The sequence below is a fragment of the Labrus mixtus genome, chromosome 9, assembly GCF_963584025.1.
Source record: "Labrus mixtus chromosome 9, fLabMix1.1, whole genome shotgun sequence".
In the NCBI taxonomy this organism is placed as follows: Eukaryota; Metazoa; Chordata; class Actinopteri; order Labriformes; family Labridae; genus Labrus; species Labrus mixtus.
Genome location: NC_083620.1, coordinates 29,485,517 through 29,508,016, shown reverse-complemented (window position 1 = coordinate 29,508,016; position 22,500 = coordinate 29,485,517). Strand labels below are relative to the sequence as shown.

The 22,500-nt window shown below is 44.1% G+C and overlaps 1 protein-coding gene across 1 annotated transcript in view; it reads left to right on the top strand.

The window, feature by feature from the left end:
* Positions 1–22,500, top strand: part of LOC132979970 (latent-transforming growth factor beta-binding protein 4-like) — a 42,886-nt gene that overhangs the window by 8,900 nt on the left and 11,486 nt on the right. Inside the window, exons 6-12 of the mRNA XM_061045794.1 lie at positions 3,096–3,314; positions 15,784–16,041; positions 16,521–16,597; positions 16,700–16,891; positions 19,017–19,119; positions 20,521–20,580; positions 20,884–21,006. Coding sequence (XP_060901777.1) covers positions 3,096–3,314; positions 15,784–16,041; positions 16,521–16,597; positions 16,700–16,891; positions 19,017–19,119; positions 20,521–20,580; positions 20,884–21,006 — 1,032 coding nt within the window. The remainder of the gene's footprint in view (positions 1–3,095; positions 3,315–15,783; positions 16,042–16,520; positions 16,598–16,699; positions 16,892–19,016; positions 19,120–20,520; positions 20,581–20,883; positions 21,007–22,500) is intronic.

The window sequence follows — 22,500 nt, the reverse complement described above, 5'->3', positions numbered from 1 at the left end:
TATCTTCACACTGCATGTAAATTTACCTGAAATGAGCGTGATCTAGAAACACAGTTAAGCAGTGAGTACAGTATGTTATTCTTCTTTTCTCTAGTCCCTCAATTAAACAACTTTTATACACGAGGGGAGGAGTCAGCCGGCCGTCCGGGCGATGTAAACAAAGTGAAGATAGGACTCTGAAAACTGTGAAAACATCACAGACAGTGGGACTCGGGTGTTACACCCATTGTAGACAGTCATGACTCACAGAGTTATTTTCAGAGGAGATACTTGATTTATATATTTAAGTGTGAAAAATCACAAATAAAGACTTTAACAGCAAATCATGCAAAGCTTTAAAGTGTTAGCATGCTAAAGTGGTGTAGCGCCAAGTGCAGCTGAGGATTCTGGGAATGCTTTAAGCTAACAACAACAGGCTAACCAGATGTTATGAACAACGGTAAAAGTAAATACAATGATTTAGAAAAGGAAGAAGAAATCCTTTATTAACCCCTCGAGGGGAAATCAAATGTTACACTCTGTTGTTGAACATGCTACACACACACTTAGGCTGAAATAAACACACACATACACAAACAGGATCCTGTGGACATGTACTGATGGAGAGACGTCAGAGTGAGTCAAACTGGTTATTTACACCCCTAATTCAAAGTTTAATGGAAATACTTTTTCGGCATGATTAGCTGTATGAGTGTGTGTGTTCCATATTTAATGTTTATCTGGCGGTGTTAAAGATATGAGAGCAGACTTGATTATCAGGCGTGTTTGGACCCGGTCTCAGTGTGTGTTTAACACACATACCACGACACCCGGGTCATTATTTAGTGTGATAACTGAAGCCGACAGATAAACGACACACACACACATGAACACACACACACACACACACACACACACACACAGGTCATATCTGTCAGCCGTACATTGTTGTGAAAAAACAAGCTGGAGGTGATTTCACGGAGCAGGAATGTGTGTTTTTCACAGGGTGACACTTTCAGATAAGCTGAATGTTAATACAGTCTCATAGCTCAGCCCAGATCACTGTGATTAGACGCACACACACTTCCTGTCTTTGTCCAGAGTCCGTGGAGAGACCGGACCGGAGAGCCGCCCGCTTCACCGCTACCCACATTAAAAATGGAACGATCGATAGATTCATTAAAATCAAATGAAGTGTAGAGTCGAGACAAACCAAAGGCCGAAGCTTTACGAGAGGTCGAGAATCACTGCTCCACATGGAGGGGCCTTTAAAGACGGGGTCCCACAGGGTTCACTCTCGGTGTTTGATCTGATTTGTTTTCATGCTGGCCTCTTCTTCTTCCTCCTTATCTCCGTCTGATGATGAGCGATGAGCTTTTTGTCCTCTTTTTCAAGCTGTGACTCAACAAAACGATTTCTTGATTATCAGTCATGTTTGTCTTTATTAAAGAGACAACAGCTGCAGCATGTCTCTCTCACACATAAACACCATGTCCTTCTTCATGGGAGGACACGGTCTTCACTGCAGAGAAGTTTGTGCTCCGGGATGTCGTTGCATTGAAACAGGAAAGAGAAGAACTGTTTAAGACAAAGTTACATCAAATACTTTAGTCCATAGAAGTGTTAAGATTTCTCTCGGGGTCGAGTGCAGCTCTCTTTTGCTCTACGATATAACTCGCTGAAGAGAACACCTGTTCAGAGCGCTCAGACGTTCCTTGTAAACAAATATTTGCGAGCCAGCTTGGAGAGTTGCAGGTTTGTAGTAATCCTGTTTCTCTCCACTAAAAGGGCGGGCTGCGGTCTGCAGAGAGACGAGTCTTCATCGTCAATCAATCAATCAATCAATCAATCAATCAATCAATCAATCTTTGTTTGTATAGCGCCAGTTCATAACAAATGTTATCTCGAGACACTTCACAAAAAGGAGGTAAAGACCATACTCATTGTTACATTACAAAGATGTGAGTTTTCATTTACTGAATCGCGCCCTCGCTGCTTTTACCACGACATTACCGTCTTCATGGACTGAGGTCAAGAGTGCATGCAATGGTCAAGTCACGCTGAGAGCGCACCTCTGCTGGATCAAGATAGCCCTCTTATGCTGAGTCTCAGCTCGCTGTTCAGCTGTCGGTATACAACTCCACTTTGTCAGTAAAAATAAACTGTATACAAAAAGAGGACAAAACTATCATGACATCATCCTTTGGTTTGTGTCCTACCTTTTTGAATTTGCAGTTTAGCTTCTGGTCTGTTGCCGTCTTCTTGCTCGGAAAAAGGAGGTCTCCATCTTTATTTCATCTGAGAGCTATTTTGAATAAACCAAAGTGGACCCGGTGGGTCTCGGACCCGTGCAGAGAATCTAATCATTTTATTTATATATGAGCTTAAAAAACCACGGGTTTACAAAGTTAAAGAACCCAAACTGTAAACATCTTTAAACATGGTTTTAAAGTTAGTTAAATTACTTTTTTCTCCTCCTCATCCTGCAGTCAGGAGCTAATTCAAACCTTGGCATGTTTTGTGAATGTCGACCTCTGAAACTCAAACCAGGGTTGCATCATCAGCCTGACATCCTCTACTGTTCTGAGGTCTGTTATGAAACTGTGTGCAGAGATACAAGCTCCCTGCTCGCTCCGAGAAAGAGCCAATAAAGAGAGAGAGAGAGAGAGTCAGATACTGATACTCTCTCTCTCTCTCTCTCTCAGTGTGGACTGATGGACCAGATCCCTGCTAAACATTTTGTTTGGACCTGAGCCCAGTCCTGCACACTGCTTTCAATTATCTCTCTACCTCTCTCTCTCACTTCTCTGCTCAGGCACACTGTTGCTCGCTCGCTCACACTCAGGGGTGTTTAGGGAAAAACAGAGTGCAGAAAGAGAGAGAGAAGGGGGAAGCATTTTCTTCTCTGGAACTTTTGTCCTGCGACACTCGCTATTACTCCACCACTGAGTAAGACAGAGAAAGAGAGAGAGAGAGGGGGACGAGTGAGGGGAGAGGTTTGGGAGTTTCGGACGATGCAACACAAACTCTGACTGCAACCGTTAAAATGCTGCAGCCTCGTCTCTGCTGTTTTCTGTCATCTGTCCTCATCGTCATCTTCTTCTCTCCTCCGTCAGCTGATGGACAGACGGTCACAGGAGCAGGAGGAGGAGGAGGAGTGGAGAGGATCCAGGTGATGTTCACGCCGACCATCTGCAAGGTGCGCTGCAGCCAGGATCGATGTGTCAACTACTGCGAACGAGGCAACGTGACCACGCTGTACAGCAGCGCCGAGGGGGGAGGAGGAGGAGGAGAAGGACGGAGAGACAGCTCCCATGGACCGGGCTTCAGAGTCTGTAAGTTTAACTTTTAACTTCCACTTATCCTCCATGACATGCAGAGAGAACACCTGGTCAGGTAGGCTGACGTTTAGAGCTGGGTAAATAAACCTGCAGGGAGCAAATGATCCGTCCTGTTAAATCATGTTTGAAGTAAGTTAAAGTATTATTGTGTGCAAAGACTGCAGCTGATACACCAGAAGATTCAGGGTTAAAAGTACAAGAAATGTGCTGCATTGAACCAAAGTCAAAGAAAACTGACTTTAAATCCTCAGAAAATATCAACATTCCTAAAACACACACACTGCAGCAGGTAACATGCTGTCCGAGGATTTACTGCAAATGGTTTTTAAAGGTACAGAAACCCTCCTGAATATATCCAGATCGGCTGAGCTCCATGTGTGCGTCATGCCCTACATCACCTGGACTTTTTCCTACCGGCCTCCTTGTAAAACTTCCGTGTGAAGATGTGAGCTGATCATCAAACATTCCCCACGAGCGAGTTTGAGGAGGTGATGACGTTAACAACACACGACCGATGAGATGGTTGTGCACGTTGTGAAGCTTCTTGATGCTCTCAGTCTTTACCAGCACTTCATTGGTGCGGTGAAAAGATCTAATAACACTTATTGGTTTAAAGGCAAAAACTGCCGTTATAGAATCTGATGATGCCGTTTCTGAGCTGTCCTTTTTAAATCGTGTTGTCCCTCTTAAGAGCCCCACTCTCCTGCTGTGAGGTGCATCTGTGGTGAAGCCCACTGCCTTTACCGTCTTTATTGTCAGGGTTCTACTAAATGGTTCCGTCTCCCTTGTTCTCAGAGGGAATCGGTCATTCCAATTCAGAGCACCTGGGCCTGTTGCTCTCCAGTGACCTACACCATGTTTGCTGTTTGATGGTTGGCAGAGCTCGCCATCTGAAGCGGAGCCAGCGAATAGTTCTGGGTTCTGATCTGATCCCAGGTCGGTTTTATAAATTCAATGGTTCACCTTCTCACAATAAATAATTATTCTTTTCAGTTAACTCGTCAGGGCCCTTGAGCCAGGCTATGACAAATGGGAAGCCAGTTCCCCCGTTACTCTATGCCTATAACAGCATAACTAGGAGCAGGTCTACAACTGTGCCAGCCCTCACTATAAGCTTTATCAAAAAGGAATGTTTTAAGTCTACTGGTAGATGACTCCAAGGGAGAGGAGCCTGATAACTGAAGGCTCTACCTCCCATAGTACATTTAGAGACTGTAGGTACCACGAGCAGGCCTGATAACTGAAGGCTCTACCTCCCATAGTACATTTAGAGACCGTAGGTACCACGAGCAGGCCTGATAACTGAAGGCTCTACCCCCCATAGTACATTTAGAGACTGTACCACGAGCAGGCCTGATAACTGAAGGCTCTACCTCCCATAGTACATTTAGAGACTGTACCACGAGCAGGTCTGATAACTGAAGGCTCTACCTCCCATAGTACATTTAGAGACCGTAGGTACCACGAGCAGGCCTGATAACTGAAGGCTCTACCTCCCATAGTACATTTAGAGACTGTACCACGAGCAGACCTGATAACTGAAGGCTCTACCTCCCATAGTACATTTAGAGACTGTACCACGAGCAGGCCTGATAACTGAAGGCTCTACCTCCCATAGTACATTTAGAGACTGTACCACGAGCAGGCCTGATAACTGAAGGCTCTACCTCCCATAGTACATTTAGAGACTGTACCACGAGCAGACCTGATAACTGAAGGCTCTACCTCCCATAGTACATTTAGAGACTGTAGGTACCACGAGCAGGCCTGATAACTGAAGGCTCTACCTCCCATAGTACATTTAGAGACTGTACCACGAGCAGGTCTGATAACTGAAGGCTCTACCTCCCATAGTACATTCAGAGACTGTACCACGATCAGGCCTGATAACTGAAGGCTCTACCTCCCATAGTACATTTAGAGACCGTAGGTACCACGAGCAGGCCTGATAACTGAAGGCTCTACCTCCCATAGTACATTTAGAGACTGTACCACGAGCAGGCCTGATAACTGAAGGCTCTACCTCCCATAGTACATTTAGAGACTGTACCACGAGCAGGCCTGATAACTGAAGGCTCTACCCCCCATAGTACATTCAGAGACTGTACCACGATCAGGCCTGATAACTGAAGGCTCTACCTCCCATAGTACATTTAGAGACTGTAGGTACCACGAGCAGGCCTGATAACTGAAGGCTCTACCTCCCATAGTACATTTAGAGACTGTACCACGAGCAGGTCTGATAACTGAAGGCTCTACCTCCCATAGTACATTCAGAGACTGTACCACGATCAGGCCTGATAACTGAAGGCTCTACCTCCCATAGTACATTTAGAGACCGTAGGTACCACGAGCAGGCCTGATAACTGAAGGCTCTACCTCCCATAGTACATTTAGAGACTGTACCACGAGCAGGTCTGATAACTGAAGGCTCTACCTCCCATAGTACATTTAGAGACTGTACCACGAGCAGGCCTGATAACTGAAGGCTCTACCTCCCATAGTACATTTAGAGACTGTACCACGAGCAGGCCTGATAACTGAAGGCTCTACCCCCCATAGTACATTCAGAGACTGTACCACGATCAGGCCTGATAACTGAAGGCTCTACCTACCATAGTACATTTAGAGACCGTAGGTACCACGAGCAGGCCTGATAACTGAAGGCTCTACCTCCCATAGTACATTTAGAGACTGTACCACGAGCAGGCCTGATAACTGAAGGCTCTACCTCCCATAGTACATTCAGAGACTGTACCACGAGCAGGCCTGATAACTGAAGGCTCTACCTCCCATAGTACATTTAGAGACTGTAGGTACCACGAGCAGGTCTGATAATCGAAGGCTCTACCTCCCATAGTACATTTAGAGACAAAATTAAATTACAAACAGCTTTTCTGTGCTCAGGTTTGTCAAAATACTTTTTCAACACAACGCATTTTGAAATAATACGACCTCGGTTTTCTTTCAATGACCGATGTAATCAAAAAGTAAATTCCAACACTAGGGGACTCCCTCAAATAAAACAATAACATAAGATGACTTCAAGGCTGGCGGAGAATCATGGGAGTGATTCTCTCTGCTACTGTTTTGGTTTGAAAATGTTGCCAATGATTTTATACAAATGAAACGCAGGTGTGCAAAAGTTTATAAGGACGTTTTGGTCATTAGAAACAATAAATTACCCATTATTGGGTGCATAAGAATTCTACTTTTGCTGCCATGGGATCCAATCAGGTATGGATGTCGTTTGTTTTTTGCTTTTATCATATGGAAGTTAAAATTCTGGCTTCTTGACGATCCTGTTCTGTATGTTGATATGAGCGGAAAATTCAACGAGAACGAGAAACAGATCTCGTGTTTCGTTTTTTTTTATTTTCTTCAAAAAAAACTAAAACATCTCTTGGCACAAATCAAGAAGAACACAAACGCACCACACAACGAGAGATTCAGGGTCCGGAAAGATGCAGTTCAAGTCAACATGTGAGGTTTCATGTGAGGCGAGTGAAGCCGCTCCAGCTGTGCTTCATATGACCTGCAGCTGTTTGATGGTCGGCCGAGCTCGCCATCTGAAGCGGAGCCAGGGAATAGTTCTGGGTTCTGATCTGATCCCAGGTCGGTTTTATCAAATCAAATCCATCAGGCTGTTCCATTGATCTCCTTCTCTTCACATTCTGCAGCTGACAGCTTCGTGTTTCCCTTCAGAGGCAGAATCACTGACTCACCTGTGATCATTGTGTAGAGGTCAAACTCTACAGCCGACCTTTTCCTCTGACGTCACATTCATGTAAGGAGAGCTCAGCATGTCGTGTTCCCGGTTAGACATCATATCATCCTCAAGAATCTGATGAATGCTTTCCTTAGATCAGAGATGAGCAGCTTTGGGTACCAAAAGGGACGAAGGAATAAATGAAAGCTTTAATCATTTTTTGTTCATACAAACTTTTACATTTTAAAATACAAATGCAATTTGTACATGAGCCAATTTAAGCTAATTGTTTAATGCAGTGATACTCCCAGCTGTGACTTTTTCATCCAGTAGATGACGCCCTTTAGCATCGCGTTTGCATGAAGGAGTTTAGCGCAAGCAGGGGACAAAATTGTCCTTTGCTCGAACTGCAATCACCTGTGCTAATGTTAGCGCTCTTTAGTTAGCTTGTAGCTTCACATTGCATGTAAATTGACACAGAATGACCGAGCCCTAAAAACTCTTACTAACATCCAAATAAGTCATTTTCTTTTCTCTAGTCTTTTATACTCAAGGGGAGGAGCCGGCCGTCCCGTCCATGTTCCACAATCCTTTTCCTCTTCTTTTATTGAATAATGTAACCTGTTTGGAAAATTAGCTCCATCTGCTGTTTCACCGCTAGCGACCTCGGCTAATTATGTGCATTTATTTGCATATTGTGTGAATTATTGAAGCTGCAGTTTGGTTTAAAGTTGACCAAAGAGAGAAACAAAGAAGGGACCGAGAGGAGCACAGAGAGGAGGAACACCCCTGACATATGGCTTTCATTTATCATTAAGTTAACACACACACACACACACACACACACACACACACACACATATGCCCAGGATATTTTGTGGGTAATGTGTGAATGTTTAAAGTAGAGCTGAGGTAACACTGGACAGCAACACACACACACACACACACACACACACAGAAACTGATGCATAGTGCGTCAGAGGAGATGATGACATCATCAGGTTGAAAGGTCACCCCCCCCCCCTCCAGTCCACCCTCGTGAATTAACTTCATCAGCCCCACAACCCGTCATCCCTTTATCTGTGTGTGTGTGTGTGTCTGTGTGTGTGTGTCTGTGTGTGTGTGTGTGTGTGTGTGTGTGTGTGTGTGTGTGTGTGTGTGTGTGTGTGTGTAGGTGTGTGTGTGTGTGTGTGTAGGTGTGTGTGTGTGTGTGTGTGTGTAGGTGTGTGTGTGTGTGTGTGTGTGGGTGTGTGTGTGTGTGTGTGTAGGTGTGTGTGTGTGTGTGTGTGTAGGTGTGTAGGTGTGTGTGTGTGTGTGTGTGTGTAGGTGTGTGTGTGTGTGTGTGTGTGTGTGTGTGTGTGTGTGTGTGTAGGTGTGTGTGTGTGTGTGTGTGTGTGTGTGTGTGTGTAGGTGTGTGTGTGTGTGTAGGTGTGTAGGTGTGTGTGTGTGTAGGTGTGTAGGTGTGTGTGTGTGTGTGTGTGTGTGTGTGTGTGTGTGTGTGTGTGTAGGTGTGTGTGTGTGTGTGTGTGTGTAGGTGTGTGTGTGTGTGTGTGTAGGTGTGTGTGTGTGTGTGTGTGTGTGTGTAGGTGTGTGTGTGTAGGTGTGTGTGTGTGTGTGTGTGTGTGTGTGTGTAGGTGTGTAGGTGTGTGTGTGTGTGTGTGTGTGTGTGTGTGTGTGTGTGTGTGTGTGTGTGTGTGTGTGTGTGTAGGTGTGTGTGTGTGTGTGTGTGTGTGTGTGTAGGTGTGTGTGTGTGTGTGTGTGTGTGTGTAGGTGTGTGTGTGTAGGTGTGTGTGTGTGTGTGTGTGTGTGTGTGTGTAGGTGTGTAGGTGTGTGTGTGTGTGTGTGTGTGTGTGTGTGTGTGTGTGTGTGTGTGTGTGTGTGTGTGTGTAGGTGTGTGTGTGTGTGTGTGTGTCTGTGTGTGTGTGTGTGTGTGTGTGTGTGTGTGTGTGTGTGTAGGTGTGTAGGTGTGTGTGTGTGTGTGTGTGTGTGTGTCTGTGTGTGTGTGTGTGTGTGTGTGTGTGTGTAGGTGTGTGTGTGTGTGTGTGTGTCTGTGTGTGTGTGTGTGTGTAGGTGTGTGTGTGTGTGTGTGTGTGTGTGTGTGTGTGTGTGTGTGTGTAGGTGTGTGTGTGTGTGTCTGTGTGTGTGTGTGTGTGTGTGTGTGTGTGTGTGTGTATTTATGTTCCGCGATGGCTTAATATTTGTGACCCAGTCTGTGAATTCACATTATGGGAGCTCCACATACACACACAGTCAGACATGCACACACACATGTGCTCCCCCGCTGACTCAGCTGATCCTGTCTCTCCTCTGTAACGCCTCTGTTACTACCTCTGAAGACGGTACAGACGGTCGTCCCCCCATTACACCTCTGTTACATTCAGACTAAAGGCAGACCTGACGGGGATCCAGGAACAGTTTGGGTGGATGAGCAGGTCCTGGTTCAGGAGTATTAACTCCTCAACTGTCTCGATCAGCAGTATCTCAGTCCGTAGGGACTTGGGTACGGAAGGTTGCTGGTTCAAGTCCCGGTGAGGACCACAATATGGAAGTTGTTCTGGTAGCTGGAGAGGTACCAGGGCACTTCCTGTTTACGGTTGAGGTTCCCTTTAGCAAGGCACCGAACCCCCAACCACCATGTGTAGCAGCCCCACTCTGACATCTCTCCACTGACACACGTCCACAGCTCCTGTGTGTGTGATTCAGGTCTATGTGTGTGAGAAGCATGTCTATGGAGCTATTATTGTGGCAAAACTATTTGAATCTGCATTCACAGATCCACAAATATGTAATATATATATATATGTGTTTACCAAATAAGTAAACATTTTGAAATTGGTCTACATATTTGCAGATTAGTATACGCATTTGTGGATCTTTTTACACATTTATGGATCTGTGTGTGCATATTCAAATAGTTTTGCCACAGTAATAGCTCCATACATGTCTCTATAAATAACAGAGTGAAAAACTTTAGGATTTCCCCTCAGGGATTAACAAAGTATATGTGTAGTCGTCTGTCCATTTAGAAACTGTAAAGTGTCTTTGAAGGAGCCAATCAGGAGTCGAACTGAAGGTGTGACCACACCCTGAATGAATAATTCTGTCTCTGAGTGTAAACTGTGTTTGCTTACATGTTCCAAAGCAGCTGAGTAACCGTCACATGTTGTTCATCAGCTCTTTATGTTTCTCTCTCGTGTGTTTACATCATCTTGTTCATCTCTCCATGTTTATGCCTCTACACTCCTTTTTTTCCATATATCTCTTTTTTTTTCTCCCTCCAAAGACGTCGTCCAATCGGTGTGTGAGTGCTGATGCAGGCCATCTGGAGGGCGCTGTCCACGATAAAATTAGGTCACCGTGTTTACACACACACACGCAGAAATACAACGTGTGTGTGTGTGTAATGTTTCACAAGATGTGCTTGTAGAATGAACAAACATCTCACAGAGGAGATAGACTCTCTCTCTCTTTAGAGGGTGTGGACATGAACACACTCTTTAACAATCGTACAACAAACAGAGGACGACTTAAAGACACAAACACAGTGAAGTGATCACAGCACGTTCAGGGTGCTTTCATCAATATCTTACAAACAAACACTTGTTTCTCCTCCATTGCTTTCTATAACGTCACATTAAAGGCGACACGATCGATTAGTCCAACTCATCAACAAATACAGAACGGGCAATGTCCGAACTGACAAAACGCAGCTTTTTACTTTTAACAAAATCTGAAACATGTTTCAGCAAACTTAAGACCCGTTAACGTCAGAAAATCTCAAGAAAATCTGTTTATTTTCAGGTTCATACTGAAGTAATCTTGTAGTTCTCATGTGATCTTGTAGTTCTCCTGTGATCTTGTGATCTTGTAGTTCTCCTGATCTTGTAGTTCTCCTGTGATCTTGTAGTTCTCCTGTGATCTTGTAGTTCTCCTCTGATCTTGTAGTTCTCCTGATCTTGTAGTTCTCCTGTGATCTTGTAGTTCTCCTGTGATCTTGTAGTTCTCATGTGATCTTGTAGTTCTCCCGTGATCTTGTAGTTCTCCTGTGATCTTGTAGTTCTCATGTGATCTTGTAGTTCTCCTGTGATCTTGTAGTTCTCTGTGATCTTGTAGTTCTCCTGTGATCTTGTAGTTCTCATGTGATCTTGTAGTTCTCATGTGATCTTGTAGTTCTCATGTGATCTTGTAGTTCTCATGTGATCTTGTAGTTCTCTGTGATCTTGTAGTTCTCCTGTGATCTTGTAGTTCTCATGTGATCTTGTAGTTCTCATGTGATCCTGTAGTTCTCCCGTGATCTTGTAGTTCTCATGTGATCTTGTAGTTCTCATGTGATCTTGTAGTTCTCTGTGATCTTGTAGTTCTCCTGTGATCTTGTGATCTTGTAGTTCTCCTGATCTTGTAGTTCTCCTGTGATCTTGTAGTTCTCCTGTGATCTTGTAGTTCTCCTCTGATCTTGTAGTTCTCCTGATCTTGTAGTTCTCCTGTGATCTTGTAGTTCTCCTGTGATCTTGTAGTTCTCATGTGATCTTGTGATCTTGTAGTTCTCCCGTGATCTTGTAGTTCTCCTGTGATCTTGTAGTTCTCATGTGATCTTGTAGTTCTCCTGTGATCTTGTAGTTCTCTGTGATCTTGTAGTTCTCCTGTGATCTTGTAGTTCTCATGTGATCTTGTAGTTCTCATGTGATCCTGTAGTTCTCCCGTGATCTTGTAGTTCTCATGTGATCTTGTAGTTCTCATGTGATCTTGTAGTTCTCTGTGATCTTGTAGTTCTCATGTGATCTTGTAGTTCTCATGTGATCCTGTAGTTCTCCCGTGATCTTGTAGTTCTCATGTGATCTTGTAGTTCTCATGTGATCTTGTAGTTCTCTGTGATCTTGTAGTTCTCATGTGATCTTGTAGTTCTCATGTGATCTTGTAGTTCTCTGTGATCTTGTAGTTCTCCTGTGATCTTGTAGTTCTCATGTGATCTTGTAGTTCTCCTGTGATCTTGTAGTTCTCATGTGATCTTGTAGTTCTCATGTGATCTTGTAGTTCTCATGTGATCTTGTAGTTCTCTGTGATCTTGTAGTTCTCTTGTGATCTTGTAGTTCTACAAAACACAGCATATACATTATTTAACATTTTACTTACATATGAAATTACAAAATCTAACAGTTAATCTTAAACAAATATAGTTTATATCATTTGAAACCAGTTCTGAGCTGTTCTGAGGTCAGATCTCAGAGCTGCTGATAGAGATCACGGGGCAGAGAAGAACCTGGTTTTAAAGCTGCAGGTTTCCTTCCTGCTGCACAGACTTCTGGGTAGCTGCTCATTAGCGGGCTGCTTCAACACCCGCTGAACTCTGGGTAACAATACAGCAGCTTCCTGTTGCAGCTTTAGGAGGAAGTAGGAAGTGGCTGGCTGGTTCTGCTGGCGCCCGGTCCGTTTTCACCTCCGTCCCATCAGGGCAGCGAGCTCCACACGTCAACTGACCTCACGATGGACTCAGTGGTCTCCTAGCAACACAGGAGAAGGGGCCACACCCAACAACACCTCCCAGAATGCATCTGTGCAGCTGCCTGAAAGTAAACAGTGGAGGGTGTTGTGAAATCGACAGAGAGTGTTTCCAGGCCGGCAGTAAACATGATGGATGTGTGTTAGTGTTGGCCTCAGACCCGTGTATGTGTGTGTGTGTGTGTGTGTGTGTGTGTGTGTGTGTGTGTGTGTGTGTGTGTGTGTGTGTGTGTGTGTGTGTGTGTGTGTGTGGTCAGTGTTCATATTAACACACAGCTTCTACAAATGAACTTTGAATGTGTCAACAACAAATGTTTTGAAACATGACATCATAATCTCTGTGCAACAAACTTGACCTTTTGTTTTTCAAATGTGGCTCCCGACCTCCTGGGGGGTCGCGGCTAAAACTCCACTATTAACATTATTAGTGATGATAACGTTTGAATATGTCCTTTTAGATGTTTTTTTTATCACTGCATATTAAAATCTATGTCTTGTTCACCTACAGCTACTAGGAGCTCGGTGTAAGATTTAAAGTCTTTATATGTGATTTTTCACACTTAAATATAAATCAAGTATCTCCTCTGAAAATAACTCTGTGAGTCATGACTGTCTACAATGGGTGTAACACCCGAGTCCCACTGTCTGTGATGTTTTCAGAGTTTTCAGAGTCCTATCTTCACTTTGTTTACATCGCCCGGACGGCCGGCTGACTCCTCCCCTCGTGTATAAAAGTTGTTTAATTGAGGGACTAGAGAAAAGAAGAATAACATACTGTACTCACTGCTTAACTGTGTTTCTAGATCACGCTCATTTCAGGTAAATTTACATGCAGTGTGAAGATACGAGCAGAATAAAGATCGCTAGCATTAGTGTTGGGGTTGTATCAAGTCAACTTTGGTTATATTCTTTAATAATTATTTCTAATTATTAATAATATAAATAAAATATCATTAAACTATGTTTAATCTCGTTTTGGGGCACCACCCTGTACTCAGGGAAATATAACCAAAATATCACTCAAATCAGTCTCAGATTAGTTATTTAATTACTAATATTATTAATAATTAATAACTATATTTAATAAATTGAAGGCGTGAAATCCGTACACAAAGCCTTCGCACCCAGCTTATATCACAATGTAAATACACCAGTAATCACAAACAACTGCTCTCTTAAATTATAACAGAATTTATTTAAACAAAGCAACATCAATCCAAAATCAATGAACTTAATCAAACAAATAACTATTATAAACTAATCTAAGCAAACAAACATTATCAAGCACACCTTGTGAATGAGGTGTAAATGTGTGTGTGTGTGTGTGTGTGTGTGTGAGAAAGAGAGAGAGAGAGAGAGAGAGAAAACAAGATGGTGGAGGGAGACAATGCACCATGTGGCTTCGTCACATGTGGACAAAATGGTGGACAACAAAGGAAGCCGTGTGGCTGCCTTTTGAAATAGTTTTGAGCTCTCTGAGCTGAGTTCAGTAACTGTTACTTAAACACCAGAAAGCCAGTGGCCGGACTTTGATTCAACGGCGGGTACATTGGTCTTTCTGATTGTGAAAGCCGTTGACTGAAGGTAAACTAGCATAGCATTACACACACAGGTGAACACAGCGGTTCATCACAATAAAACAAATGCAGCAGCTCACAACAGATAATAAACAGAATGTGACGTCTCGTCAACAATGATGCATAATTATCAGTGGTTATAAAAGAAACATAACTATTTCTGAAACTATTTCTGCCCAGACCAAAGCTCTTACTTGGGGTAACTCCTGGTGATCGTTGCAAAGCTGGTTAGATCGTCACTCTGTTGAATGTTGAATCATCAGATTCAGGCAGGGTTCCTTCGTGGCAGATGTAGGAGGAGGGTAGCGGGATTCAGATCTTCGACCAGAGCGCTGCTCTATAGGGTCTTCTGGTTGCAGGAGCCGAGTTCTTTATGTGTCCTTGTGGATTCAGGGATCAGTGGGCTTCCTTCAGCGCTCCTGTCCAGTTGCGTTCAATGACGTCTTACGAAAAATCAAAGGAAAGAAACTCTTCTTTTTGCTCGAACCTGATAGCATCTGATTGCGCCCAAAACTCCTAAAAATATGCCATGGAAGTAGTCAGCTGAATCCTCTGATGCTTGAATTCAGCATGTGAAGAGCTACCTATACTGAGCTAGGAGATCAGCTCTGGAGTTTAACCTATGTAAGCCAAGAGGAGGAAAGGCTTTGTCTCGAATGCTGGAGTCCATCTTGTTGGAGAGGGTATCCTCTGGTGTCGGCAGACCACACTTGAAGAGAAGGAAGCAATGCCTGGTGATTGCTTTTAAAGACTGGAGCTGCCTGTGGGTTTACCTCAGCTTCCGGCCCCCTCTTTACGTCACACGTAGGTGTGAAGTACCGCAGGGGATTCTGGGATAAAGAGTCCTTTTGGGCCTCTTGTAAATAACTCAAAGGCCCAAGTCCATGGTTTGACTGTCCTAAGCCTGCGTGGCCCAACATTAGCATGCTAACACAACAATGCAGCGCCAGTTGTTTTGGTTTCATGCTGGAGCTCAAGGGCGACATCTGCTGGATCAAAAAAATCACCGCCTTTAAGGTTTAAATTCTGCCCATGTTGGAACCAACTCAGCCGGTGCAACACCTGAAATGTTAGTAGAGCGTAACATCCCTCATAAACCAGAGATAAGTTCAAACTAGGTTACATCTGAACTCACACAGAGCTGCTGACACTGGTGTTGTAGGAGACCACTTTTTGAAGGCATCATCTCGAATTGAAAGCATTTTTACCTAGTCTTCTCTCGGTCTCAGACTGGGTGGACTCTGGTTTTTAAATCAAGACCAGTGAGACCACCACTGATCGGCTATTCGGGGACACGCCCTCTAAACACAAGATGATGATTTTTCAGAGATATTTATGGTCTTGGTCTTGTCTCGGTTAGTGTGGTCTTGACTACAACACTAGCTGACACACAGTGCTGATTCCAGACCTGTTCTGAAGATTTAATAGAGGTATTATTAAAATCAAACACTGCTAAGTTCATTATCAAAATGAAGAAGTACAATTATGATGAAAATCTGTATTTTAAAATATGATGGTACTAAACAAAGAGTTCTTTGACTTTTTAATAGAATAACACATTTATTGCAGTCATAATATCCGACAAAAAAGGTTCCATGGGTCTTGGTTCCATTGCTCCCTTCACTTTAACAATGAGTCCAAAGCTGGTTGTCTGATCGGGGTCTCTGTGTCCCCCCTGCAGTCCTCTGTCCTCTGCTCTGTAAGAACGGAGGCGTCTGCCTGCAGAAGGATCGCTGTCTCTGCCCGGCAGGCTTCACCGGGAAGTTCTGCCAGATCTCCGTCACCCCCACCGCCGTCGCTTCAGCCGCCTCTCTACCCTCCTCCACCAATGAGATCGTCAAACCCGCTCAACTCCCTGCCATGGCGGCCAATCAGGAGCTGACCCATTCGGAGTTCCTCCTGCCACTGGGACAGATCCATGAGGTGGGAATGTCTAGAGGTGAGTCTAAATTTGATCTGTCACTAAAAGGTGAGAAAGGTTGAGAAAAATGTGTCTTTAAAAAGTAAAGATTCATTCATATATTTGTATTTTTAACAGGGAGCATAGAGGTTAACAATGAGAATTACATAAAACAGCTCTGTGTTACAAAGGACGTGCCGGGTCAGCTGTTGGATTATGGAGTGTGTGATGGTGTGTACTGGTGTATTGGTCACACTGGTATATAGGACGCAGCACACTTTTTAGATGAAAACATAATGGATAAAATTGCATCTTAAACACTCAATTTTAAGGCACATCACAAGTTTTGTTGCAGAGATCATTTTGTTTATGTGTATGGTAACAAAAAAAACAGAGGACCAAGAATGGAGCCTTGTGGAACTCCTACGCTAATATTGAAGGGATCTCACTCCAGGTCAAAGTCAAAATGTAAAACTTGTTAAACGTGTGTGTGTGTGTGTGTATTTATGTCTGTGCAGCTCCCAGTCCCTCCCATGTGAAAGTCCGAGTGCAGCATCCCCATGAGGCCAGCGTAAAAATCCACCAGGTGCTAAAGGTAACGAGCAAACACAAAGTCTAAGTCCGATGATGTAACAATCTGATGTTCTAGTTCTTTGTTGAGCATTTCATCTCTCTCTCTATATTTTTTTTTACACAGGTGTCTGGATTCACTTCAAACCTGCAGACCCTCTCGTCCTCCTCCACATCAGGGTCAGCAGGTGCTCCCGCTCCGGCAGGTGCTCCCGCTCCGGCAGGTGGGCTGGTCCAGGCTCAGACTGTGAGGGGGGCCGGTACGTACACCCAGCAGTCCGGGTTCAAGTACTGCTTCAGAGAGGTGAAGGACGGACAGGTAAGAGAGAGCACAAGGTACTGGAACTATTTTAGATTTAGTTTAAAATGTGTAGTGGTGCAGATGTCCTCTTAAAGGGATACTTCCCCCGTTGAAACATGAATCTGTATTGACATTGGGTCATATATGTAGTAGAAATGTGAAATAAATTTTGAAGTTGGTGCCTTCTTGGCCGAGAAAAGGCAGAATGCACAGCACCGCAGGCCACTCCCACTAAGGTCAGGTTTACAGACATCTCACCGCTATGATTATTTTTCCCCATTATCAGCTTTCTCCATAGAGCCTGTTAGCATAGCTTCCAAGCAATATGGCGGACGTTAAGTTTTGATTCTGGGAGTGAGTTCCCACCCACTATCTGTCTGTAGCTTCAGAGGTCGAAAATATGAGGAACTAGTGTTGCTAACCGCAACAGCTTCCAGTGACGCAAAATGATGATATTTGCGTCACTTGAAGCTTCTTTACAGACTCAAAAATACAAAGATTTCTCATCTCAGAGGAAAATGAGGGCGGGATGCACGACCATTCAAAAATACTACCAGGTTTCTAATGATACAAAGATTAATGCAGATGGGTGAAGTATCCCTTTAAAGACATTGAGTGTGTTAAAAAGCAGCTTCTGTTGTTTTGTGGGATTTTTGTGTATTTTCTTGCAGTGCAGCTTAAACATTAAACAGTAAAACTGAATCAGTGATTTATTGTAACGATGCTGTAATGAGTTGTGACTACAGACTGAAGTCTCTGGTTCATATTAGCTCTCTGGCTGCAGATGCTCGGCGTGTTCGCGCTTCTCTGATAGAACACCCCTCGGCGGTCATAATTCATGCGGATAATAAAACGCAGATTTGTTGTAGCAGTAGCTGCTGTCGCACGCAGACCTCATGTCAAACTCTTCAAACTGCATCAACAAGTTTCACAAACTACTGAACTGTCAGCCGCCCGTCATCTCCAACATCGCCCGCTGATTCTGAGTGACGTCCAACCATGAGTCATGGTAAACAAAGTACAAACGTAAACAGGGGCGTGCTGTGCTTCAACACACACAGACTGTTCTTTAGCCGTGTTGCACAGAGGCTCTATGGAGGCCACAGGAACTCAAAGCTGCAGAGTCGAGAGAGCAAAGAAGGAAAAGAACAGAAACAAAAACATCTCTGGTAAACAGATCCTCTTTAATGAAACAAAACATCCAAGATACCTGGAAGAGAAAATCCACCTGCACATCATTTAAACTGTTTTTTTCAGTGCTTCTATATTATATATATATATATATATATATATATATATATACAGTATATATGTGCATGTGTACATTTTATTAGGGCTGTGAGCGTTGACGCGTTAATCAAGCAATTAAGGTCCGAACTCTACACAATCATTTTTTTAATCTCAATTAATCTCATGTTATTTTGTCCCTTCAGGCTCTCCGTAGATAGTGGACCTCAGTGTCTCCCTGTAGTCTCAGTGATGTAAAAGAAGGACACTGCTGCATCTTTAAAGGAGATCTATTATTCTCACTTTCAGTAGTTACATCAGTCTGGGACTCTTGTTGAGTAGTGTTTTGAGATGTGCAGCTCAAAAACCTCCTTATTTATCTCATACTGGCGTCAGTAAAATCCATAATTTCAGCCTCTGCCTGAAACGCTTCATTTAAACTGCTGTCTCTTTAAGGCCCGCCTCCCCACGTGCCCACTTTCCTCTGATTGGCCAGCTCTGTTTGCAGAAATTTGAGTGAGCTTCCAGGTAGGCGTGTCCTTGAAAGAGCTGCCGGGGTGGGCGTGTCCCACGACTGCTGCTCCGTGCTTTGCTCTGAAACGTTAGCAGAACCTTCTGCCATTCCCCCCCCCCCAACACACACACACACACACACACACACACACACACCACACACACACACACACACAAAACTGAACTGTGACGAGCAGCATTGTTACCTGTTATTCTCCGACTCGTAGAATTCACTTTCACACACTCTCATATGTTTGTGTTAGTAATATAAAGGCTGTAATTTATTCATAATGTATACGGTATGTTAATGGTTGTGTGTGTGTGTGTGTGTGTGTGTGTGTGTGTGTGTGTGTGTGTGTGTGTGTGTGTGTGTGTGTGTGTGTGTGTGTGTGTGTGTGTGTAGTGCAGCTCTCCTCTGCCTGGTCTGAGGAGTAAGGAAACTTGCTGCAGAGGAATCGGGAAGGCCTGGGGCACCACCGACTGTGTCCTCTGTCCTGATAATACAGGTACACACACACACACACACACACACACACACACACACATCCTTTATTTCCATCACTACGTTCTAAATTCTTATGAACAAGTTCCTCACAGGATCTCACTTCAGTAAATATTCAGAGTGTCTTCACATCCATGATTTTCAGAGAGGAAGTACAGACTCTGTTTGTTGAAAAATACCTCTTTAATATGAATGTTTAGAGATTCTGCTTTCTGCCAAACACACACACACACACACACACACACACACAGACACACACACACACACACACACACAAACACTCACTCGCAGGAACACAGGAATATTCCTATGCCCCTCGCTCGGTGAAGATTTGATACTTTATGACGCAAATATTTTGGAATTTAGCCACCAGGAGCTGCTTATATAACTATCTGATATTATCACACACACACACACACACACACACACACACACACACACACACACACACACACACACACACACACACACACACACAGTAATGATGCCTCCTCCATGTTCTAGCAGAACTGACTAACAGTAAAGGAATGTGCTCTGTTGGACTGAAGGCCTGATACACACACACACACACACACACACTAGAGATCTGCACGTGTGTGTGTGTGTGTGTGTGTGTGTGTGTGTGTGTGTGTGTGTGTGCATTAGACACACAGGAAGTTGTGTCAGCTCAACTCGCTGGCGCCCAACTCCGCATCAGTCTGTCACTCAGAGAAAATGACGCGAGGCACCTTAAAAAACCAAACATGGAGCCGACAGAGAGAGTGAAAGACGTTTTCCTGCTTTTTGTACCATAGAGCTCTATTGTTTTTAAAAACACACATACATGAAACACTTCATCAGTTCACTCTAACTCTGCACACACACACACACACACCGTCCATCCGTCTGTGGGATCTTTTCTAGAGCCCGACCGATTAATCGACCAGCCGATAATAACGGCCGATATCAACATATTCAGTGATGATCGTTATCGGCTGATTTTTCTCTGATATGAGCCGATATTACTCGATTTATTCACCAGTTAAACATCATTTCATTTGAGTTTCATTGTATTACACTAGCAGTTCTCTTTCACCAGCAGAGGGCGCTGTATGGATTACAACAAACATCATCACTCTGCAGAGTGTCGAGCGGTGATACACGTACATGAACAGTTACTTTCTGGTCGAGTGACCATCTCGTCGTCGTAAAATATCTTTTCAACAAGCGTTTGATAACTGAGGGATGTGAATATCTAAATCTATCTCTACATATCAAACATAGATCTAAGAAAGATATCGGCTGATATATCAGTATCTGATTTCCCTTCCTATTATCGAAATCGGCAGCAACATCCCGTATCAGTCCAGCCCTGATTCTTCTTCATGTTTTTAATAATCACTGATGTGTTTTTGATCATCGTCAGGTCAAAGCAACAGCAGCTGTCCCGCTGGTTTCCAGAGAGTCAACGCAACCGGTTGTGTCGGTGAGTTTCACACAACATTTATCCGGATAAAAAAAAATATAGAGATCGGACTACCTTCTCGGATTTCATCCTTTTTGTTCCTTTAACTGATCAGCTGTGTCTCCTCCTCGTTGTGTTTTATATGATTTATTAGCTCATCAGTCTGTCAGTAAACATGTCACAGAGGAGAACTAACAGGAGGAGCGAGGGAGAGATGGTTGTGTGGTAATGTGTGTGTGTGTGTGTGTGTGTGTGTGTGTGTGTGTGTGTGTGTGTGTGTGTGTGTGTGTGTGTGTGTGTTAATGTGTGTGTGAATGTGTGTAGACGTGAATGAGTGCCTCCAGCCGGGGCTGTGTGAGAACGGGATCTGTATGAACACCAGGGGGAGCTATAGCTGTGTTTGTAGGGCGGGGTTCATCCTCGACGCCTCACACGGAATCTGCATCTGTGAGTAACACACACACACATCAACACACACACACACACACACACACACACACACACACACACACACACACACACACACACAGCCACCGGCCAGCATGGGAATGAATGGAGGAATAAGGCAGACTCCAGGTCAGGACTTCATGGATCCATCTGAGCTCAAAGTGTTTCTAAAATCTGTTGACATGAAGTCGTTCTTCTCTGCTGCTGACTCGTTCTGTCGCCCGATGTTTTCACTGGATAACAACAACAAACATCGTAATACAAGACCTCAAGACCGGCCCGGGGGGGGGGAGGGGTCCTGGTCCACTCCAGCTTCATGCTCACAATCACAACAACACAAAAACACCAAGACAACAACAACACTGTAATAAAACGATGGGCGTTGAGTTTAACAGAAAAACTCAAAGTCTGCAGAAAATCCTCAGAGGTCATGACCTTTGATTCTATTGAAGGTCAGTGCTCTGGTGTGTGTGTGTGTGTGTGTGTGTGTGTGTGGGGGGGCTCTCTGTTCTCTAAAGACTCAGAAGAGGTCTTTGTTCTGGTCACATCAGAGGACTCTGCAGGAGGTTTTGGTGCTCAGATGGGTTCATGAAGTCTGACTGGTGTTCTGCTTGTTCTGACCGGCATTCACTGACCAAGAGGAGGAGGAGGATGCTGGTAACCACGGCAACGCTCTAACAATAATAATAATGAAAAGCTGATTAATGAATTCTGAACGTGTCTGGTCTTAATGCTGCTTCCAAACTGGCCGGGGGATGAATGCTCGTGGACGGGTCTGTATGATGTCTGTCTCTCGTGTCTTTCTGTGTCGCCTGTTTTTTGTAAAATGCATTTTTCCTTTATGTGAAAACCTGAACTCTGAGAAATCACAAAGTTTTGTCCTACCTCACTTCCTGATTTTGGCTTCTGCATCAAAAGTTTGATCACCAGTTGTCTGGATGCCCGTTCTCTTGCTTGTTAGTGCCAAGGTAACCATGGCAACAGAGACCGAGCGTATGATGTTGGAGTCTGAGATGTTGAGCAGCTTGTAGCGTTCTTCCTTCTGCAGAATGTTTGAAACAGTCGGCGATTATTTGAAAGTTGTAACTGCAGGAAACATGATGCTAACCAGCGGTCCAATCACAGAGCTTGTGGTTGAGTCGTTTTAACGCGTAGCCGACTTAAGTTATAAATAACTTGTGAAACTTTGCAATATTTCAGCTAGCTTAAACTGATCACCTTTAAGTAAAAGCTAAAGCTCTCTGTTCCTGTTTGCGTCTCATCTTCTGCTCCTGTCGTCCAATCACACCACAGGAAAGTTCAGGGTCTGTGATGTCAGAGCATGCTTGATTTGTGTCGAGTCTTTGCTGAGGCTGTCCTGTCTGAATGTCGACCGGGGGGGGCACAGCATGTTTCTCATCCTGCATGCAGGCCTCTGCTTGTGTCTGGTCTGGACTCCCACAAAGAGTCCAGGATGTGTTTCTAACCGGTCCCTGTCCTTCCTGTTGTCCTTCC